The sequence below is a fragment of the Cyanistes caeruleus genome, chromosome 6, assembly GCF_971803275.1.
Source record: "Cyanistes caeruleus chromosome 6, bCyaCae1.hap1.1, whole genome shotgun sequence".
Lineage (NCBI taxonomy): Eukaryota > Metazoa > Chordata > Aves > Passeriformes > Paridae > Cyanistes > Cyanistes caeruleus.
In genome coordinates, this window is record NC_141706.1 from 66355319 (window position 1) to 66375908 (window position 20590).

A 20590-nucleotide genomic window follows, 5' to 3' on the forward strand; every position below is an offset into this window, starting at 1 on the left:
CTGTGCCCTCCAAGTGCTGGGCAGGATGGAGCCAAATGTGGGTTCCCAAGGATTAATGACATTCCAGAGGTGTGGGGAACACCCCCAGCTTCACCCCCAGATGTGGGCAGGCACATCTGGAAACCCTACCCCTAAAATTCCACAGCCTTTCCAAAGCCCCCCAGCCACAGGATGCTGCCAAAAAAACCCATGTGAGCAACAGCAGCCCCTGCCTGACATCTGCCCACACGCACTGGGAGGCCAGAAAACTTCCTGTGGACTTTGGCTGCCTGACAGAAGTGACCTCAATTCTGCCTTTTTTTAGGGTGGGTATTTTTGGGGGGTGTGTTTTGATAACAGGTGGGAGCTTTGTCTGCTTTTCCCTGGCTGTGGGATGGGCAGGTTTTAGGGAAGAGCTCAGAGGGGAGGGGTTTCTGTAGCTCTGGTTAAGAAATGCCATTTTACATCTGTAAAACACGGTTTATTGTCACTTTTTAGGAAATTGGAGGTGCCCATCTCCCCCTGCCAGCCCTCTCCCCCCATTCCTGTGGTTTCATCCCACATCCAACACATTTCCTCCAGGAGCCAGATCTACCCTGAGGAGCAACAAACCCACACATGATTCAGCAGGCTCCTTTGAGAGATATTTATTATTTAAATAATAACAATTATTTTTTTTACTCACAAACCACGGAAAAGCCCCAAATCTCAGCACCTTTGGGCTCCCTGAGCAGAGCTGCAGCTCCCAAATGAGGCTCTGCACTGGGAATTGCACAAGAGCCACTGGGTGTGTTGGATGCTGCTCAAATGGGAGCCACAAGAAAATTCCTAATGGCAGTGGTGACCTTGGGATGTGGAGCTGGATGCTCCTCATCCCAGTGGGAACAATCCTGGAGTCCCAAAGAGCAAGAGGAATCCCAAAAAACAAAATAGTGGTGTAGAAGGATGCTGCCCAGCGGGGCAGGATTGCTGACCTGGGGGGGTTTTATTTTAAATAAATATTTTTCCCAGCCAATGACAAACCCAGACCCCACCAGCAGCACCACCCTGGATGTGGGTGAAGCTCATGGCTGTGACCATTCCTCGGTCAGGCTCTTTAATCCCTTTTCTGGCTCTTGGAAAAATCATGGGGCAAAGGGAATTTCCAAATGGGTGCTGAGGAGGGGCTGCTCTGCTCCATCACAGCACCAGGGAAGTTCCAAAATTTGGCTTTTTTAGTGCCCTTCAGGGACCCACCAGTGCCTAAAATCTCAGGGGTGTGGGACAGACAGACAGACAGACATGAGCACACAGACCTGCCCTGAAAAAGTGCATTTCTTTAGGCAACCAGCCTAAAAAAAGGGGGAATTTTTGAGGATACACCGCTCCCTTCCTCTCCTTCCCAATCCTTATGGATCTGGGGGCACAATCTGCCGTTTGCAGCCCCCCAGCCCCATCCCCAGGAGCTGTAGCCCTGCCCGCATCCCAAAAAACCACGGAGACCTTGCTGGGAAGGAATCTGTGCTTCCCAACACACCCCAGCCGTGGGGTTATGGCAAAGCCCCCCGAGCTTCACCTCCCCAGCAGGGCTGAGCCCTTCTCCAGGTGGAAACAGGGCCACAGCAGCACCCAGGGGTGTTCACCAGCCCTTCCCACCTTGTGAGAGGCCACGGGTGCGACACCTGAGCCACCCCCAGCTGGCCCAGGCTGCAGCAGACGCGTCTCTGGGTGAGCCCTAAGGCAGAACCCCCTTTTCCAGGAGGCAGGATTCTCCAGGAACCAGCGATGGATCTACTGCCCGCAGAGCTCCGGCCGTGCCGTCACGGCAGAAGAGGCGCTCCGGCCGTCGGGGCTCAGCTGGCAGCACAGCACCGAGCGCATCAGGCGCAGCACCGGCGGCCGCAGGATGGCGAACACCCAGGGATCCACGATGGAGTTGATGGACAGGAAGCGCAGGGCCAGCAGGTCCCACTCGTGGTCGGCCTCTTCCCCGCCCGACTTGTTCACGTAGGCGCGGATCTGCGGGAGCGGGGAGAGGGTTGGCTTGGGAAGGAGCTTGAAGATCATCTCGTTCCGCCCCGCCGGTCTTCCACTGCCCCAGGTGCATCCAAGCCCCATCCAACCCAGCCTGGAAACCTTCCAGCCACAGCTTCTCTGGACAAGCTGTGCCTCACTACCCTCACAGCAAAGAGGTTTTTCTCAATATCCCATCTAAACCTCCTCCCTGTCAGCTTGAATCCGTTCCTCCCTCGTCCTGTCACTCCAGGCCTTTGTAAAGAGTCTCTCTCCATCTTTCCTATAGTTCCTTTCAAGTACTGGAAGGTCAGAACTAGGTGACCCCAAATCCTTCTCTTTTCCAGGGTGAACAATCCAAATTTTCCCAGCCTTTCCTCAGAGCAGAGCTGCTTCATCCCTTCAATCAACTCAGTGCCTCCTCTGGACTCGCTCCAACAGTTCCAGGTCCCTCCTGTGCTGGAAGGACCCCTGAGCTGGACACAGCACCACAGGGGGGTCTCACCATCACCCCCCTCAACCAGGGAGAAATCACAGAGAGAAACAATCCCGTGCCTGGGCCCCCAGGATCCAGCAGCTCTCTTGACCTGGGCTGTCACAGCGGATTTGCTGACTCCACGGGTTTAAATGAACTTTAAATGAAAGTCATCCCCTTTGTTCAGAGCCACGATTAAACTGCTGGAGGAAGTGGCGTCTCTCACCTTGAGACCACACGGGAGTAATAAACGTGGGAGAGGAGAGGATGAGGGGTGCTGGACCTTGCTGAGACTGCTGACTCATCCCAGCCCTTCCTGGAAGGGTGACTCAGCACTCCTTACTCACTCGGGTCACCCACCACCCCCTCGCTCCGGGCTGGGGAGCTGCTTCGGATGGGGATGGGCAGCAGGAGCATCCCTGCCCTGCCCGGGATCCGCTGGGTACCGCCCGCGCTGGCCGCCTTTCCAAACCCCGCTGAGTTTTGGGAAGGAATCTGTGGCCCCGTGGGTTGGTGTGTGCCCAGACTGCTCCAGGGAGGAGCGGTGGGGACAGGAGAGAAAGTGTCACCCCCAAGGAGGCAGCTGGGTTTGAGGCGCTGCCAAAGCGCAGCCCCACAAGGGAGCCGGGCGATGGGAAAAGGGAAGCTGGCTCTGGATAAAGCTGGATCTGCCACCACAGGACCCATGGGATCCTGGCCAGGGCCGCTTTCCCAGCCCCTCTGCCCCTGCCCATGTGGCCCCACCGAGGGGTTCCACTTTGTACCGACCACAGCAGCCAAAGCAGGGCTTTTTCGGGACACAGGAAGAGCTGTCCATCATGTGTGGGTTCATGGTCAGGACTCAAGTGTCTCTCAGGGGCTCATGGGATGCTCACAAGCATCTGGACATTATTCCTTTGTCCTAAAGCACTGGCTGGGCTGTATCCCGTGGTTATTTCCCTTTCCCTTAGGAAAAGCAAGGGAGCATGAAGGAAAGGCAGAGTCCATTTAACACCAAGAGCAGGAAATTAGCACTGGCTGTGCCCCCAGCCTTGATGGGGTCACTTCTAATGGCACCAAACTGACCTCGGGGGGCCCGAGGTGCTGCGGAGCCATCGATGCTCCTGGTGGAAAAGCACTTGGATGGACGAGAAGCAGCCCTTGGGAGGGGAGAGCCCAGTCAAGAGTCAGGGCACTTCTCTCTCCACTTCCTCACTTGGCTGTTCTGACCCCGTGCACGGATGGGGCACGGGATGTGGGCACATCCCTTGGGAATGACACGTGCTGTGGCCACTGTCCCATATCTCTGTTCCCAGAAATCTCCTGTCTCTGTGCCTCGGTGCTGCTGTAGAGAAGCAGAAACTGCTTCTCTCTAACAGCGGGGTGGGTGCAGCCTCCCGCATCTCCAGCTCCATCCGCAGAAATCTGGGATAACTCATCCCATCCAGCACGGATACCCACTGCCTGCAGCCCAGGGCAGCTCCTCCAGCCCGTCTCTACAAGTGTAATTGGTGGTTTTGCCATCCCTCACACCTCCACCATGAGATCCTGGGAATTGCAGCGATGCCATGGTGGTCCAGGGGACCCCCAGCCTGTCCCTGCCTGAGCCACATGGCCTGGCCTCGGAGCCTCTGTGGGGTGGGAGGGCACCTCTGCTCCTGCCGCCCCATTGTCCTGTCACCCCATCCTCCTGTCACTCCATCCTCCTGTCACTCCATCCTCCTGTCACTCCATCCTCCTGTCACCTCATCCTCCTGTCACCTCATTCTCCTGTCACCCCATTCTCATGTCATCTCGTTGTCCTGTCACCCCATCCTCCTGTCACTCCATCCTCCTGTCACCTCATCCTCCTGTCACTCCATCCTCCTGTCACTCCATCCTCCTGCCACCCCATCCTCCTGTCACCTCATTCTCCTGCCACCTCATTCTCCTGTCACCCCATCCTCCTGTCACCTCATTCTCCTGTCACCTCATTCTCCAGTCACCCCGTTCTCATATCATCCCGTTGTCCTGTCACTCCATCCTCCTGCCACTCCATCCTCCTGTGACCCCCTTCTCCTGTCACTCCATCCTCCTGTCACCTCATCCTCCTGTGACCCCCTTCTCCTGTCACCCCATCCTCCTGTCACCCCATCCTCCTGTCACCTCATTCTCCTGCCACCCCATCCTCCTGTGACCCCCTTCTCCTGTCACCCCATCCTCCTGCCATCCCTTTCTCCTGTCACCCCGTCCCCCTGTCACTGTCTCCTGCTGGCGCTGGGGATGCAGGGAGCGATGCCCTCCTCCCCAGGTGATGTGCACATTGCCAAGCTCATGGCTGAGCTGGGCTCTCCCAAGCAAAGCTTTGACCCCAACCCCCGAGGTTTGACCAGCAGAGTTGGGGGAAGCTTCATAAAGAGAAACGCGGGTTCTGGGGAGAGTGGGACACACAGCGACACTCACCGTGAAGGGCAGGGAGCAGATGACGAAGATGATGGTCATGATGGAGAGCAGCAGGAGGTGGTCGATCTCCTCGGCCATGGAGAAGATGCGGCGGCCGCAGCCGGAGGCGGTGCGGGGCTGCTCCAGGGTGGTCCCCCTGCGGCTCCTCTGCCCGCGCCGGTGCATGCGGGCCAGGTTCACCATCACGCTCAGGTTGCAGAGCAGCACGGCGAGGATGAGGAAGAGGAGCAGCGTGGCGTAGAGCAGCGAGAAGGTGACGTTCAGCCCCGCCAGCTCCGCGTCGCTCTGCCGGGGATCCAGGTGCATCTGGATGAAGCACCAGGTGCCGGGGCAGTACTGCACGTAGCGCCCGAAGCCCAGCAGCGGCAGCGAGCAGAAGGCGGCCGAGAAGGTGTAGATGGCCGGCAGGGCCACCAGCCCCGTGCGGGGGCTCAAGAAGCGCTCGTAGAAGTAGGGGCGCCCCAGGGCCAGGCAGCGCTCCAGCGCCATGGTGAAGAGGATGAGCATGGTGGCGAGGCCGAAGAAGCTCATGGCGAAGCCGAAGTAAAGGCAGATGTGCCCTCCGCGGGCCAGGGCGGTGAGGGTGAGGTTGCGGTGGTAGGAGGCGAGCACCAAGGGGCTGACGGAGCAGGTGCCCAGCAGGTCGGTGACCACCAGCGCCAGCACCAGGACGTGGAACAGCGCGGGCGGGCGCTGCCGGTGCCCGCGGCGGCCGCGCAGGAGCAGCCCCAGAGCCAGGAGGTTGCCCAGGAGCCCGGCCGAGAACATGAGGGCGCTGACCAGCGGCCGAGCCCCGGCCGGCAGCGCTGCCCCGTCGCACCCGAACGCCCGGCCCGTCCCGTTCATCCCGCGCCGCCGCCGCCGCACGCCCGAATGCGCCCCCGCCCCCGGCACCGGCACCGGCACCGCCCGCCCCGACGGCACCGCCCCGCCCGCGCCCCCGGCACCGCCCCGGGTCCCACCGGCACCGCCCCGGCACTACCCGGGCTCCTTCGGTACCGCCCCGGGTCCCACCGGTACCGCCCCGGGTCCCACCGGTACCGCCCCGGGTCCCACCGGCACCGCCCCGCCCGCGCCCCCGGCACCGCCCCGGGCACTCCCGGCACCGCCCCGGGTCCCACCGGCACCGCCCCGGGTCCCACCGGCACCGCCCCGGGGCCCCCCGGTACCGCCCCGGGTCCCACCGGCACCGCCCCGGGTCCCACCGGCACCACCCCGGGTCCCACCGGCACCGCCCCGGGTCCCACCGGCACCACCCCGGGTCCCACCGGCACCACCCCGGGTCCCACCGGCACCGCCCCGGGCACCCCCGGCACCGCCCCGGGCCCCCCGGGCACCGCGCTCTCAGGGATGGACGGAGAGGAGGCGGGGGACGCACACGGACAGACCCTGACCGGACCGAGAGTGCCGGTACCGGTCCGGGAGCCCCGGACACGGCCAGTCCTGGAGCGATCCCATAGCCCCGGTGCCGGTCCGGGAGTGCTGGGCCGGCCCCGGGACCGCTGGGACAGCCCCCGGTGTGACCCAGCCCTGGCTCCGGAACGCCCAGCCCCGCTGCCCGGCCCGGAGCAGCTCTCCCGGCCAGTCCCGGTACGGTCCCGCTGTGGCTCCAGGAGCTCTGTCCCGGCGCTAATCCCGATGCCCGTCCGGGTCAGAGGTTCCCAGTGGCGCTCCGGAGCCCGGAGGCACAGCCAGCCCCAGCGCTGGCTCCAGCAGCCCAAAGCTCCCCGAGCCCCAGCGGAGCCCAGCTGAATTCCCATGGCCCAGAGGAGCCCGTGGAGAACTCCCTGCCCCACGGCTGGCACCGTGCCATGTCCCCATTGTCCCCCTCTCCTACATCAGAGGTCCCCAAAGGGCCTTTCTGAAGAGACCTTGAAGCCCAGCCAGTCCCACCCTCTGCCATGGACAGGGACACCTTCCACCATCCCAGGCTCATCCGACCTGGAGCACATCCAGGGATGAGAAATCCCCGTGCTCCATCCCAGTGGCCTCGGATGCTCTCTCCATCCTTCGGGACACCAGCCCTCACTCAAGCCGCCTTTATTTAACCACTTGCTGCTTCACAGGTAACTTCCAGAATGCCTCAAGGATAGAGAACCTCGTCCCTCCTGTGGCCCTGGGGCCGTTCCAACAGCTGCAACAATTTAATTTTTAATTTACTTTAATTGCTGCAGCAGGGACGGCTCCAGCACGGACACGGCAGGTTGCAGACACACCAGTGGGTTTGGCTGTTATTTTTAAAACCACGCTGTTGCAACAGGAACTTCGTCAAGGAAATGCGGGGCACAGCAAACCGAGCTGCGGTTTGTGCCGGCACCTCCATTTCTGAGGGGCCACTCCTCGTCCTGGCTTTGCTTTCCTCTCTCTCACAGCCCAAGGACCTCTTCAGCGCGCTGGGGAATGAGGGGGAGGCGGCAAAGCCGCAGCTCCAGCTCTGCTCCCGCTGTCAGAGCAGTGGGTGAGGCGGAGGTGACCGTGTTTCACCATCCAGGACCACCTCAGCTCAGCAAAACCCATCCCAGGAGCTCTCCCAGCTTCCAGTCCTGGCCCAGCACAGCACCAAAGCCACGGTGGGAGCCGTCCTGAGAGCCCTGGCACCTTCTTTGTGCCACCCACAAATCCAGCTGAATTTGGAAGATTCCCAAATTCCCGAATTCACCTGAATCAACGGAAGGAACCCTGAATCCTGTCCTGATCCCTCCAGGCAGCTGCAGTCTGCCCACCCAGAGACTTTTCCGTGCCCCGTGGGGTGGCTGCTCCAAGGCTTTTCCCAGCCTCCCACTCCTTTCTGGCATTCCATGTCACAGCTCGGGAAGGGGTTTTGGCTTCTTCTGGAGCTCATTTTCCTGGCAGCTAATGGAGCCTTAAATGCCCCTCTGGGGCTCCAGGCTTCTCCACTGACAGTTGTCTCTGATGGGATTTTTCTGCAATAATAGGAAAATTGCTGGGCTTTTGTTTTTTCATTCCCTCTTCTGAGCTCAGAACCAGGAACAGGCTGCGTGGTACAATCTGTCCTGCCTTGGGAAGGGTTTGTTTTCTTCCCTTTGCTTCCATGTTTAGCTCGTGTCTTGCCTCTGGCGAGGGCCATATCAAATCCCAGAACTATTTAAGTTGGAAAACTCCTCTAAGATTGAGTCCAACCCTTCCCCCAGCACTGCCAAGGCCACCACTGACCCGTGTCCCCAAGTGCCACATCCTCATGGGATGGGGACTCCACCACTGCCCTGGACCATGCCAGTGATGAAATTTTCTCCAATATCCAATCTAAACCTCCCCTGGTGCAACCTGAAGGTGTTTCCTCATGTCCTGTCCCTGTCCCCTCCTGCCAGGGACTTGTGCAGAGCCACAAGGGCCCCCTGAGCCTCCTTTGCTCCAGGCTCAGCCCCTTCCCAGCTCCCTCAGCAATTCTCCAGCCCCTTCCCAGCTCCCTCAGCAATTCTCCAGCCCCTTCCCAGCTCCCTCAGCAATTCTCCAGCCCCTTCCCAGCTCCCTCAGCCTCTCCTGGGGCTCCAGACCCTTCTCCAGCTCTGTTCCCTTCTCTGGACACACTCCAGCCCCTCATACATCCTCTTAAGGTTTGTTGGCGTTGTTTCCCCTCAAAGAAGATTTGCCAGAGTGGAGAAGACACTCTGGGCTTGTAGGAACTTCACAGAGGGGGCTCAGCCTCTGGAATTTGCTGTCTGTGGCTGGGGAGGCTGTTGGGATCCTGCTCCACCCCTGGTGGATTTTAAGGGATGGCTCCGGCCCCAGGGACAGGGAGGAGTGAATTTCATCCCAAACCCCCATCCTGACTCGTGTTTACCAAATCCAGCCAACACTTCCCTTCCAAAGCCTTCCCATCCTTTATCTCCCCTTCCAGAGCCTGGGAAATCAGGCACGGCAGCTCCAGGTTTTGGTGCCTTTTTATCCTGCACACAGTGCAGGGGTTAAAAAATAAATGAAGCCTCTCCTGGGCTGGCTGGGGCTGGCCCTGGCCCTGCTGCCTGCCCTGGCACGTGCCTCAGTGCTTCCAGAACAGCTGAAAAATGCAGGCAGGCAATAAAAAAAATAATAAAATAAAAAATAAAATAAATGGGCTCTTTGCAAGAACGAAACAATTTGTCGGGAAATGAGCTTGAGCAAAGTTGTGCCTGGATTTCGTGAGCTGGAAAAGAAGAAAACAACAGCCCTGAGAGCGATTTGTGTCCAGGCAAGGAGAGGGATGCAGGGAGAGGTGATGCTGTGGTGCTGCCGGGTGACAGCGTGGGACAGGGCAGCTGGCGGTGCTGGAGGGTGACAGGGACATAAAACAGCCCCCAAAAGAGAATCGCTGGAGCTGAGCTCCAGCCTGGAGAGCCGAGAGGAGTCTCTTGATTGTCTCCATCAAGCGCCAGGTCCCCTTGGGGAGCGGCTGGCACAGGAGCGAGCTGGCACCGAGGGGTCCCGAGGGGAATGACTGAGCAGCCTGGGGGCAGCATCTGCTCGGGATCCCATCTGATCTCTCCACAGCCGCTCTCCCCTCCTCAGCTGCAGCTCCCTCAGCCTTTTTTGGAACCTTTTTTGGTTCCTATTTAAGCAACATTTACCCGCGCCTTGCCGGCATTCCTCGTTTCAATCCATATTGAATCGATATTTAATTCTCCATTTATTTGGATGGTTCCCAAGCTCAGTAAGGATGGATCCAAGCTCTGCCACAACTCCCGAAGCCCCGAAAGCTTTGAGGACTGAGAAATGCGGCTCGGGATGGAGAGAGAGCTCCCGTGGTGTCCCTGTCGCGGGGCTCGGCCAGCCTGGCTGGGGACATGCTGCCATCTCTGGTGGGGACAGTGACACGGCAGCTCCGGCCCCGGGGACACCGGCAGCGAGGATTTCCCCTCCCGGAGGCCGCCCTGGCTGCAGCCCAAAGCTGGGCTGGGCTCGCCCGGAGGCAGCAGCGGCCGCCTGGAGACTCCGAGTCTGTTCCCACAGCGGGCAGGACACCAGGAAGGGCAGAATCCCGATTAAAAGTGCTGCCCAAGCCAGAGCAGCGTGTCAAGGTCGCTGGGAAAGGTGTGGCCCCAGCCAGGGATGCTGCAGGGACGGAGGGGAGGCATTCTTGGCTCCATGATTTATTTCCTGAGATGATAAAATCATCTTGAAGCTCAGGGGGAGCCTAATTTTGCACTTCAATAAAGAACTTGGTTTGTGTCAGTTTAATCGCTGATTTCTGAGGATCATGATTGCCCTGGGATTTAAACACACAAATGGTGGGGCAGGGACCTTTCCTGGGCCAGGGACCTTTCCAGGGATCTCTCCTGGATCAGGGACCTTTCCAGGATCAGAGATCTCTCCTGGATCAGGGATCTCTCCTGGGCTAGGGATCTCTCCTGGATCAGGGACCTTTCCAGGATCAGAGATCTCTCCTGGATCAGGGATCTCTCCTGGGCTAGGGATCTCTCCTGGATCAGGGACCTTTCCAGGATCAGAGATATCTCCTGGGCCAGGGGCCTTTCCAGGATCAGAGATCTCTCCTGGGGCAGGGACCTTTCCAGAGATCTCTCCTGGGCCAGGGATCTCTCCTGGATCAGGGATCTCTCCTGGGCCAGGGGCCTTTCCAGGGATCTCTCCTGGACCAGGGATCTCTCCTGGACCAGGGACCTTTCCAGGGGTCTCTCCTGGAGTGAATCCTCACAGGCACCAGGGGCAGATGACGCCCTGCACACCCAGAGCACCCTCAGCTCATGCTAACGCTGCATCCACCATCCTGGAAATCTTATCCCAGCTCAGTGATCATCCCACGATTCTACACCTCTGGTCCTCCCAGCCCGACGGTGCCTGCTCCATCCAGCAGGGCACAGATCTGTTTGGGGGAGGAGATCCCGGTTTGGGGGAACAAAAACACCACCAGGATTTTCCAGGGCCGTTATCTCATCCGGCTGCGGTGGAACGGATCCCGGGAAAGCCACGGAGCAGGCTGGGAGCTGTTGACTCTGCAGCCCCACGTGAGCCATCTCCAAGTCAATACCACGGCAGTAACACGAAACCAATCCAGAACCAACCCTCATTTCCTTCTTTCTCCTCGGAAAACCCCGAGGAGAGGCACCGAGCCAGCAGCTCAGCCCCCAAAACCTCCCCAAAAGCAGCTCTGTCCTTTCCTCCAGCTGGGAGAAACAGCCAGAGCCAACCCCAGCAGGTCACCTCCAAAAACCCCAAGATATTGTTCCTTCAAAAGCAGAATCTGTTTGACACGAAGAGTAAACATCACGTGAGAGAGGGCAGGAACACGGCTACACCTTGCAAGGCTTAGCTAAACAGAGGAGAGAAATACTCCCTGTCTCCTCCAAGGGCACTAAACAGTTGGTCATCGTAATTTTTTTGGCCTAAATGGTCACTTGAGGCAAAAATTAAATCCAGTTAATTCGTGTGGTTGAGCGGAAATGGATCTTCCATTAAAACAATCGCTCTCCTGCACGCTCGCACCGAGTTTGTGCATCCAGGGCTCTGTGTTCTCTCAATTAATGCTCTCATTAGGGCTCAGGACAATCATAAATACTGAATTTAAATAATTACAGCACAACAGGTACGGCTGAGGAACACAGATGTAACGTCAGCGCTCGGAGATTTTCCAGAGGAGAACGAGATAAGGGTGGATAAAGCACAGCCCTGCCCTGGGAACATCCTGGGCAGGGATGGAGGGTGTGCCAGGAGGGATTCCACCTGCAGCCAGCTCTTCCTCACACCACGCTCTTCAAATTTCTGAGTCCCTCACCCGGTCTGGGGACACCCCAAAGCAGCTGCAGATAAACCCCCTCGGCACGGAACGGGATCGTGCACAGGATGAGGTGATGAAGCTCTGAACCACTTTTATTCCATGGGGACACACCCACACTTCTCCTCCCTGTGTGTCCCTGTGCCCTGAGCCTCTCTCCAAACCCCTCCTGCCTTCCTGGAGCCGGGAGCTCCCCAAACCCTCCCCGGGTCGGAAAATTCCCCGATCCGGGGGAACCCCGCTCCGGCTCCTCTCCGGGACAAAACGCAGCCTGGGGATGGCACAAAACCCCTTCACAGCGTCCCGGACGCTGTCCCTGCCTGCCACCACCCCGGGCCACCTCGGGATGCTCCAGGGCAGGGATGCGGGGCCGAAGGCTCGCTCCTCATCCTCGCGGATTCCGCGGCAGCGCCGCGCTCAGGGGATGCCGAGCCCGGGGGGATCCGTCCTGCGCCAGCCCGGGGGGCAGAACTGCCCCTCTCCAGCCGGGCTGGAGCCCTTGAGAGAGGCTCTGCGGGACGTCAGCCTCCGGCACACCCTGCGCACGAAGGCGCGGAACACCGAGGTGCGGAAGATGATGAACACCCAGGGATCCACGATGGAGTTGACGGAGAGGAAGCGCAGCGCGCTCAGGTCGGCGTTCTCGTTGAAATCGGCAGCGAAAGCCCCCATGTACGCCCGGATCTGCGAAATAAATGACAGGAAATGAGAGAAAATTAAGGAAATTAGGGAAATTAAGGGAGGTCTTGCCACGGTGGGGGTAAAAATATTCCCGTGAGGGCAGCGGAAGAAGTTGTGACCCCTCGGTGTCCCCATCAGGACGTGGGGTGGGGGTTGAGGATCCAGCTGGGACCGGGGCAGGGTCACGGATGGCTCAGGGATGGCAAATCCTGTCAGCACAAGGATGTTAGAGCTGGAAATGAGGTCCAGGTGAGCAGGATTTTTTCATGGATGAAGGAATCACCCAGCCTTGGCGGGTTTGTCCCCTTGCCATGGAAATTGGAGCCGGCATCCATGGGATAACTCAGCAGGGATTCATCCTGATTGAGGAGGGGGTGGTCACAGGTACCAGCCCAGGGCTGCAGGTGGCTGGTAGCTCCTGGTACGGCTCCAGAGGTGACAGAGGTGACAGGAAGAGGATGTGGAAATTGTCACCAAAGGCAGTGGCGGCACCCACGCACACCCCCCACCCTGATTTGGGGATAACCCCGCCCGTGGCTCCAGCTCTTCCAGGGTGATGGAAAGGTGGAAATGCAGGATCCGGACTCAGGGAGGGGGAGAAGGGGGCAGCAAGGGCTCGTTCCTGCCGGGGGGGTCCTCCCATCCCTGGGGGAGAAGGGAGGGGATTTCTGTGGGGTCCAAAGGGAGCTGGATCCACCCAGCAGGAATGGATTTGGGGTGGGAATGGGGCGATTTGAAGGGTCTGATGGGGTGGGAATGAGGGGTTATTGAGGGGTCTGATGGGTGGGGATGGGGGGTTTGAAGGGTTTGATAAGGGAGGAGTGGAGGGTTATTTAAAGGTGTGATAAGGGTGGGGATGGGGGGTTTGAAGGGTCTGATGGGGTGGGAATGGGGGGTTTTGAAAGGTGTGATAAGGGTGGGGATGAGGAATTACTGAAGGGTTTGATAAGGGTGGGAAAGGGGAATTCTGAAAGGTGAGATAAAGGTGGGGATGGGGGGAGTTTTAAGGGGCTAATGCAGTGGGAATGGGGGGTTATTGGGGGGTTATTGAGGGGTGTGATGGGGTGGGAACTGGGGGTTATTGGGGGGTTGTTGGGGGGCTATTGAGGGGTGTGATGCACTGAACTGACACCCCCCTCCCAAACCTTAAACCCCTTTGGGGCAGCCTCGGAGGAAGGAGGGGTGATGGGGTGGGTGTTACTCCAAAGGAGTTAAAGCCTCCTTTGATCCCTGGGATGGGACACTCAGGTGGGACTGAAATAATCACCTGACCCCTCCAACCCCTCTGGGACAGAGAGGTGATGATGGAGGGGCTGTTTCAGGGGGTTAAAACAGTGAGCTGACCCCTGGGGATGGGATATCCCAGGGAGGGGACAATGGAATGACCCTCCCAGGGACAGAGTGGGTTGTGGTGGGGGGAAAAATATTCCAAGGAAGTTTGAGCAATCAATCAACCCCCAGGACAGAGTGGTGGGGTTGTTGTGGTTATTCCAGGAGGATTAAACAATGAATTAACTTCTCCCATCCCAGGATGGATGTTGGATGTTATTCCATGGGTGTTAAAACAACAGTCAGATCCCTGGGAGAGGGTGGGGGACCCTCAGAGTAATTACCTGACCCCCCCAGCTCTGGCACAGAGTTATTCCAGGTGTGGGGGGTTATTCCATGAGAGTTAAAGGATAAACTTCAATTTAAATAAATTTATTTGATTCATTGAAATGAATTTAATTTATTTAATTCATTGAAATAAATTTAAATAAATTTAATTAATTGAAATAAATTTAAATAAATTTAATTCATTGAAATAAATTTAAATAAATTTAATTCTTTGAAATAAGTCAAGGACTGGGGATGTGGTGCTTTGTGTTGAGGGTGGGCAACCTCCCAGAATGGGATAGTGGAGCCAGGGGGGAACTTATTAAAGGAATAACCTGACCCTTGGAGAGGCTCCTAGAGGGTGGCAGGGGTGGGTTACTCATAGGGGACTAAAGCAGGGAACCCCCCAGCACCTCCAGGTGGTTCCAGAGTTTATTCCAAGGGGCAAAAACAACCCCTGACCCCCTGGGAGTGGGTGGTGGTGATGGGGAGGTTATTCCAAGGAGTTTCAGGCATTGATCTTGTCCCTGTCAGGGAGGATTTAGAAGGAGGCACAGTCTTGGCCCCTGGGAGCTGGTGGTGCTGTCAGGGTTTATCCCAAAATCAGTGCTCTGACTCCCCCAGGACTGAGTGGTGCTGCTGGGGGGGATACTCCAGGTTCTTACCCCCATGGACAGGGTGAGGGACAATTCCAAGGGGGCCAATCCATGGATCCAACCTCCCTGTGAGAGGCTGGTGCTAAGAAAGGATATTTTTCCAAACGGATTCATGGCAGGAGGGGGGGACACAGCGACCACCCACCCTCCCAGGGGCAGGGGATGGTGAAGGGGATATTCCAGGGTGCTTTAACAGCGGCCTGACCCCCATGGACAGGTAAGGAACTATTCCAAAGGGGGCCGAACCATCCCGGTGAGAGGATGGGAAAGATCTTTTCCCTGCAACCCCCCACCCTCCCCGGAGCAGGGGGGCAGCGGGGTTACTCACGATGAGCGGCAGCGAGCAGACGGTGAAGAGGACGGTCATGAGCCCCAGCAGGACGAGGTGATCGAGCTCCTCCATGCGGGGGGCGGCGGCGGGGGGCTGCCCGCGGCGGGGCTGCCTCCGGGCCATGCCGTACAGGTGCCTCATGCTGCTCACGTTACACGCCACGATAGCCAGCACCAGCAAGCCCATGAGGCTGGCGTAGAGCACGGGGAAGCCCAGCTGGCTCGGACCCCCGCCGGCCATGCGGATGAAGCACCAGGTGCCCGGGCAGTACTGCATGGGAGCCCCGAACCCCAGCAGGGGCAGGGCGCAGAACAGAGCGCACAGCCCCGCGGCCGCCGGCCCCAGAGCGGCTCCCAGCCGCCGGGTCAGGTGCCTCCGGTAGAAATAGGGGTGACCCAGGGAAAGCCAACACTCCAGAGCCATGGCCAGCAGCAGCAGGGTGGGGGCCAGCCCGAAGAAAGCCATGAGGAAGGCGAAGAGCTGGCAGAGCATCCCCGGCTGGTCCTCGCCGCGCCCCCCCGGGCCCAGCTCGCTGAGGCTGCGGTTGTAGGCGTAGGCTGCCAGCACCATGGGGCTGATCAGACACTTGCCCAGCAGGTCGGTGACCGCCAGCCCGCTGACCAGCACGTAGAACGCCGACACCCGCGGCGGGCGGCCCCCGGGCGAGCGGGAGCGCCGGCGGTGCTGGCCCAGCAGCAGCAGAGCCAGGACGTTCCCCAAAAGCCCGGCTGCGAACAGAAGCGAGCTGGGCACGGCCGACTGGCCGCTCTCGATGTGGCGGCTGCTGCGGCAGCGATAACCCTCGGTCTCCATCGGGATGGGCACCCCGCACCGGGATGTCCCGCGCGGCAGCGGGGTGAGAGAAATGGTCCCCGCAGCACCGGGATGGGATAAAATCCCGCAGAGCACCGGGGGGATGGCCCGCAGCGTGCCGGGATGGGATGGGATGCGCTGGGATGGAGGGATCGCAGCGGGATGGATGGATGGATCAAACCGGGATGCGCTGGGATGGACAGACGGATGGATCGATGGATGGATGGATCCCGGGATGAGATGGGATGGATCGATGGATGGATGGATCGATGGACGGATGGATGGATGGATGGATGGATCGATGGACAGATGGATCGCACCAGGATGAGATGGGATGGATGGGTCGCACCGCGGCTGCCGGAGGTGACTGTCCCGGCTGGACCGGCTGTCCCCGCCTCGGAGAGAGGAAGGAGGGAGAACGAGGAGGAGGAGGAGGAGGTGCAGTACAAGAAGGCACGGCCCCTGGGACAGCCCCTTCTCGCCGTCGGGGCTCGGCCGCGGGCGGGGGGGAGAACCGAGGCTCCCGGGAAGAGGGAGGGGAAGGGGCCGGGGGTGAGTGCCGGGGGTGAGGGGCTCTGGGATGAGGCACTGGGGGGAGGGAGCTGAGCCCCTCGGAGGGGAGGTGCCGGAAAGGGGACAGGGCTGAGCCCGGGGGGGTTATGGGGGGAGCTGGCTCCAAGCACGGTGGGGAGGGGGGGGAGTCACGGGAGAGTCGGGGACTCTTGGAGCCCTTGGAGGGGGGGACAGGGCTGGGGCTGAGCCCCCGGGGTGACAGGGAACGGGGCTGGGGCTGATTCCCCGGGGGTGTCACAGGACAGAAGGCAGCCCCATGCACTGGAAACCCTGCCCGCCGCAGGAGGCTGGGAACGGGATGATCTTTCCCATCCCTCCCAACCCATCCAGTCCCGGGATTCCGATACCCGAGCAGGTGCCACATCTACCTGAGCCCCCCCCAGCTGTGCCGGTACCGCTGCTGCCCCCCAGCCCCCGGCAGGGCTCCTCTGCCCCACCAGCAAACTCCGGCAGAAGCCCCCAGAGCTTCTTCCAGGAAAAGCAGTTCCGACCGCAGCAAAGCACACACAGCGGCTTGCAGGATGTGTGTGATGATGAATAAGCACGAAACCCTGCCCGGCTGCTTTCAGCCCACTTTCTGCTGCTCGGGATGAGTGTACACGGAGCACAGGGAAGTATCAAGATGACAGCAGGGGTGGGAAAGGAGGATTCAGGGGGCCAGACATCAGCAAGGCAGGTTTTAGTAGATCTTTTAGCTGTGGATTTTAGGCTGTAGATCTTTTTTTGGTCGGTGATTCCTCCAGCAGTGAGGGCAGGGACTGTTTGTGGCTGTGCAAGTGAAAGTCCCAGGGCTGGAAGAAATCAAGATAAAACTCAGCTCGGCTCTCACCCACGGTTGGTGTTGAAGTGCTGCCCTCATTAGGGCTGAGCGTGAACCCAGAGGCTGCTTCCTGCCTGGGGCCCCGGGGAAGAGGAAATTCAGCCGAATCCAGCCTGCCCTGGGAGGCAATCCGAATGATATCCTCCAAAATAACTCCTGGAAAACACCCCCTGCCTTCCTTAGCTCACCCTGCACTCGACTGCTGTCGGCTCCCAATCCCAGCAGCAGGAACAGGGGGAAGGGAGATGTGGAGGGATCCCTCAGGTTTTCCCCAGGATGGAGATTGGGAAGGAGATCCCAGCACCTCTGGAGAGCTGATTTACCGGGAGCACAGCTCCTGTCCTGATCCCTGGAGGAATTGCACAGGGTGCCCAGAGCAGCTGGGGCTGCCCCTGGATCCCTGGGAATGCCCAAGGGAGGCTGGACAGGGCTTGGAGCAGCCTGGGACAGTGGAAGTTGTCCCTGCCCATGGCAGGGGGTTGGAACTGGGTGAGCTCTGAGATCTCTTCCAACCCAAACCACTCTGGGGTTCTGTGATGATGCCAGGGATGGGATCAGCTGAGGTGACCCCACATCTGCTCTGATGGGGAACAGAGACTGAAGTTCTGAGCTGCTGGAAATTCCCTTCACAGCCACCCATTCAATGCCTGGCAGGAGGAGGAGGAAGAGCTGTGACAAAGGCCAGCCCCTTCTGGAGGTGGCTGCTGTCCCCGGTTGCAGCAGCTGTGGCTGGAAACCCCGAAGGAGCAGGGGATGATCCTGAGCTTGCACAGCTCGATGGGGAAAGCCTGGGATGGAGAAGGGACTTTTTGGGGCCGTGTGGCCGTGGCTCTGATGCTCTGGGAGCAGGCACATGAGTGCAGCTGTGGCTGGGGGTGTCAGGGCGATGTTTCACCGGGTCCCCATTCCTTCCCCTGCTGCTGGAGGATGGCAAATCACAGTGCCCGTGGTTCTCTCCACAAGGATGGAGATCCCTCAAGCCAGGCTGGGGGCTGGGATCGGTGTCCAGCCAGGAAAGGAACCACAATCTCACCTCCCTCCTCCATCTCCTCTGGGAGAGAACCCAGCCCGGGCAGCCAGCTTGCACCAAATCCCCAATTAGCTTTTCTTTGGGTTTATTTGCATAAATTGCAGCTATGAGAGGTGGGGAAAAAGAATTCGGAGAAAGTCTCATCACCACGGATGACGAATCCCTTCCGACGTGACCCTCTTCTGGCTGCTCCCATTCCTGCTGCAGAGGAGGAGGGGTGGAAAAAAAAAAAACCCGGAATAAAAACAACCCAAAGCGGAAGAAAAAAGCGGCCACAAAACCCAGAGTCAAATGAGGAACTGGAAAAACTTGTAGCATCCACAAGGAATTTTAGTTGTTTTTTTTTTTTTTTGTTTCTTTGGTTTTTTTTTTTTCTCCAAAACTTTTGCTGACTCTCTGCAGCTCCTCCTTGGCAGATTTTGGTGAGGAGCGCCTTCTCTATCGCTGTGCCAAGTTTTTTCCAAGCCTCTTTTCCCAAAGAGCCGCTGCTGCCCAGAGGAGCCGAGTTCTCCTGCTCTTTGTCAGGGATTTTTTTCCCTCCAGCTCAGCTCTCCCTTTGGAAGTGTTTGTCCTGGTGTTTGAACAGCTTAATTTAGAGCCTGCAAGCCGAGGAGGCTTTTGGAGGGATGCACTGAGAACTGATCCTGCTGGATATTCCTTTGTTGGAGTCTGAGACACAGAGTGTGTGCCCTGGGCTCTGAGATCCAGGAGAACACTGAATTTCATACAACATGAAATTTATGGGTGTGTTTTCATGGTGTTACATGAAAACAACTGTTAAAGTTAGATAGAAAAGCTGTAAGTGTGAGTGTGTGAATTAGAGAGTTTCTTAAGTCACTGGGTGAAAAAGTTAGAGTTTAAACTTGTTTAGAGAGCAGAAGACAAGATGGAAGATTTAGAATGTTGGGGTTTTTCCTTCTTTCTTCTTCATTTTAATTTTCTGGAGGGTTTTGGGTAGTAGGAGGTGATTGGACAGAAAATGTCACAGTGCAGCACACAGGTGATGGGTCATTGGGTCATTAAGGAAAATAATCCACGTGTCTATTGTTAATTGGGTAAAAATAAACATAAATATAAAAAGGCTGCACAGTTTGGGGCCATTTTGTGCCATCAGAACCCAAAGTTTGCCAGGCTGCAGTGAATTAAATCTGTGCAGAGAGTCTGGAGAGACCTGCCAAGTTCTGTGCTGACATCCTGATAAACACGAGAAACAAGATCCTGACAAGCTTTGGAGTTTCTGTCCTGACCCAGAGAACTGAGATAAACAGAGGGAGGATCCCAAAGGAGCCCAGCCCAGCAGAGACTGTGAAATCCAGGAGTGAAATTCCCATGTGGAGCAAACCAGGCTGGGAGAGTCCTGCAGGGAGCAGCTCCGTCCTTGGCAGGGATCGCCTCTGCCTGGTGCTTCCAGACCCATCCCAGGCTCGTTCCTCTCCCTGGGGATCCTTCCCTTCCCTTCCCTTCCCTTCCCTTCCCTTCCCTTCCCTTCCCTTCCCTTCCCTTCCCTTCCCTTCCCTTCCCTTCCCTTCCCTTCCCTTCCCTTCCCTTCCCTTCCCTTCCCTTCCCTTCCCTTCCCTTCCCTTCCCTTCCCTTCCCTTCCCTTCCCTTCCCTTCCCTTCCCTTCCCTTCCCTTCCCTTCCCTTCCCTTCCCTTCCCTTCCCTTCCCTTCCCTTCCCTTCCCTTCCCTTCCTTCCCTTCCCTTCCCTTCCCTTCCCTTCCCTTCCCTTCCCTTCCCCCCTTCCCTTCCCTTCCCTTCCCTTCCCTTCCCTCCCTTCCCTTCCCTTCCCTTCCCTTCCCTTCCCTTCCCTTCCCTTCCCTTCCCTTCCCTTCCCTTCCCTTCCTCCTTCCCTTCCCTTCCCTTCCCAAACCTTCCCAAACCTTCCCAAACCTTCCCAAACCTTCCCTTCCCTTCCCAAACCTTCCCTTCCCAAACCTTCCCTTCCCTTCCCAAACCTTCCCTTCCCTTCCCTTCCCTTCCCAAACCTTCCCTTCCCTTCCCAAACCTTCCCTTCCCTTCCCTTCCCTTCCCTTCCCTTCCCTTCCCTTCCCTTCCCTTCCCTTCCCTTCCTTCCCTTCCCTTCCCTTCCCTTCCCTTCCCTTCCCTTCCCTTCCCTTCCCTTCCCTTCCCTTCCCTTCCCTTCCCTTCCCTTCCCTTCCCTTCCCTTCCCTTCCCTTCCTTCCCTTCCCTTCCCTTCCCTTCCCTTCCCTTCCCTTCCCTTCCCTTCCCTTCCCTTCCCTTCCCTTCCCTTCCCTTCCCTTCCCTTCCCCTTCCCTTCCCTTCCCTTCCCTTCCCTTCCCTTCCCTTCCCTTCCCTTCCCAAACCTTCCCAAACCTTCCCAAACCTTCCCTTCCCAAACCTTCCCTTCCCTTCCCTTCCCAAACCTTCCCTTCCCAAACCTTCCCTTCCCAAACCTTCCCAAACCTTCCCAAACCTTCCCTTCCCAAACCTTCCCTTCCCAAACCTTCCCTTCCCAAACCTTCCCTTCCCAAACCTTC

The 20590-nt window shown here is 58.4% G+C and overlaps 2 protein-coding genes across 2 annotated transcripts; both read right to left on the reverse strand.

Moving 5' to 3' along the window:
- Window positions 1–611: 611 nt before the first annotated feature.
- On the reverse strand, window positions 612–5742 carry PTGER2 (prostaglandin E receptor 2). The gene is made up of 2 exons (XM_023927253.2): window positions 4868–5742; window positions 612–1977 (listed from the first exon to the last, which is right to left on the reverse strand). Exons 1-2 carry the CDS (start codon window positions 5711–5713, stop codon window positions 1750–1752), a joined length of 1074 nt encoding a protein of 357 aa, XP_023783021.2. The 5' UTR covers window positions 5714–5742; the 3' UTR covers window positions 612–1749.
- Window positions 5743–9360: 3618 nt separating this feature from the next.
- On the reverse strand, window positions 9361–16069 carry PTGDR (prostaglandin D2 receptor). The gene is made up of 2 exons (XM_023927252.2): window positions 14856–16069; window positions 9361–12278 (listed from the first exon to the last, which is right to left on the reverse strand). The coding sequence occupies exons 1-2, from the start codon at window positions 15669–15671 to the stop codon at window positions 12012–12014; spliced, it is 1083 nt and encodes a 360-aa protein (XP_023783020.2). The 5' UTR covers window positions 15672–16069; the 3' UTR covers window positions 9361–12011.
- Window positions 16070–20590: the final 4521 nt, after the last annotated feature.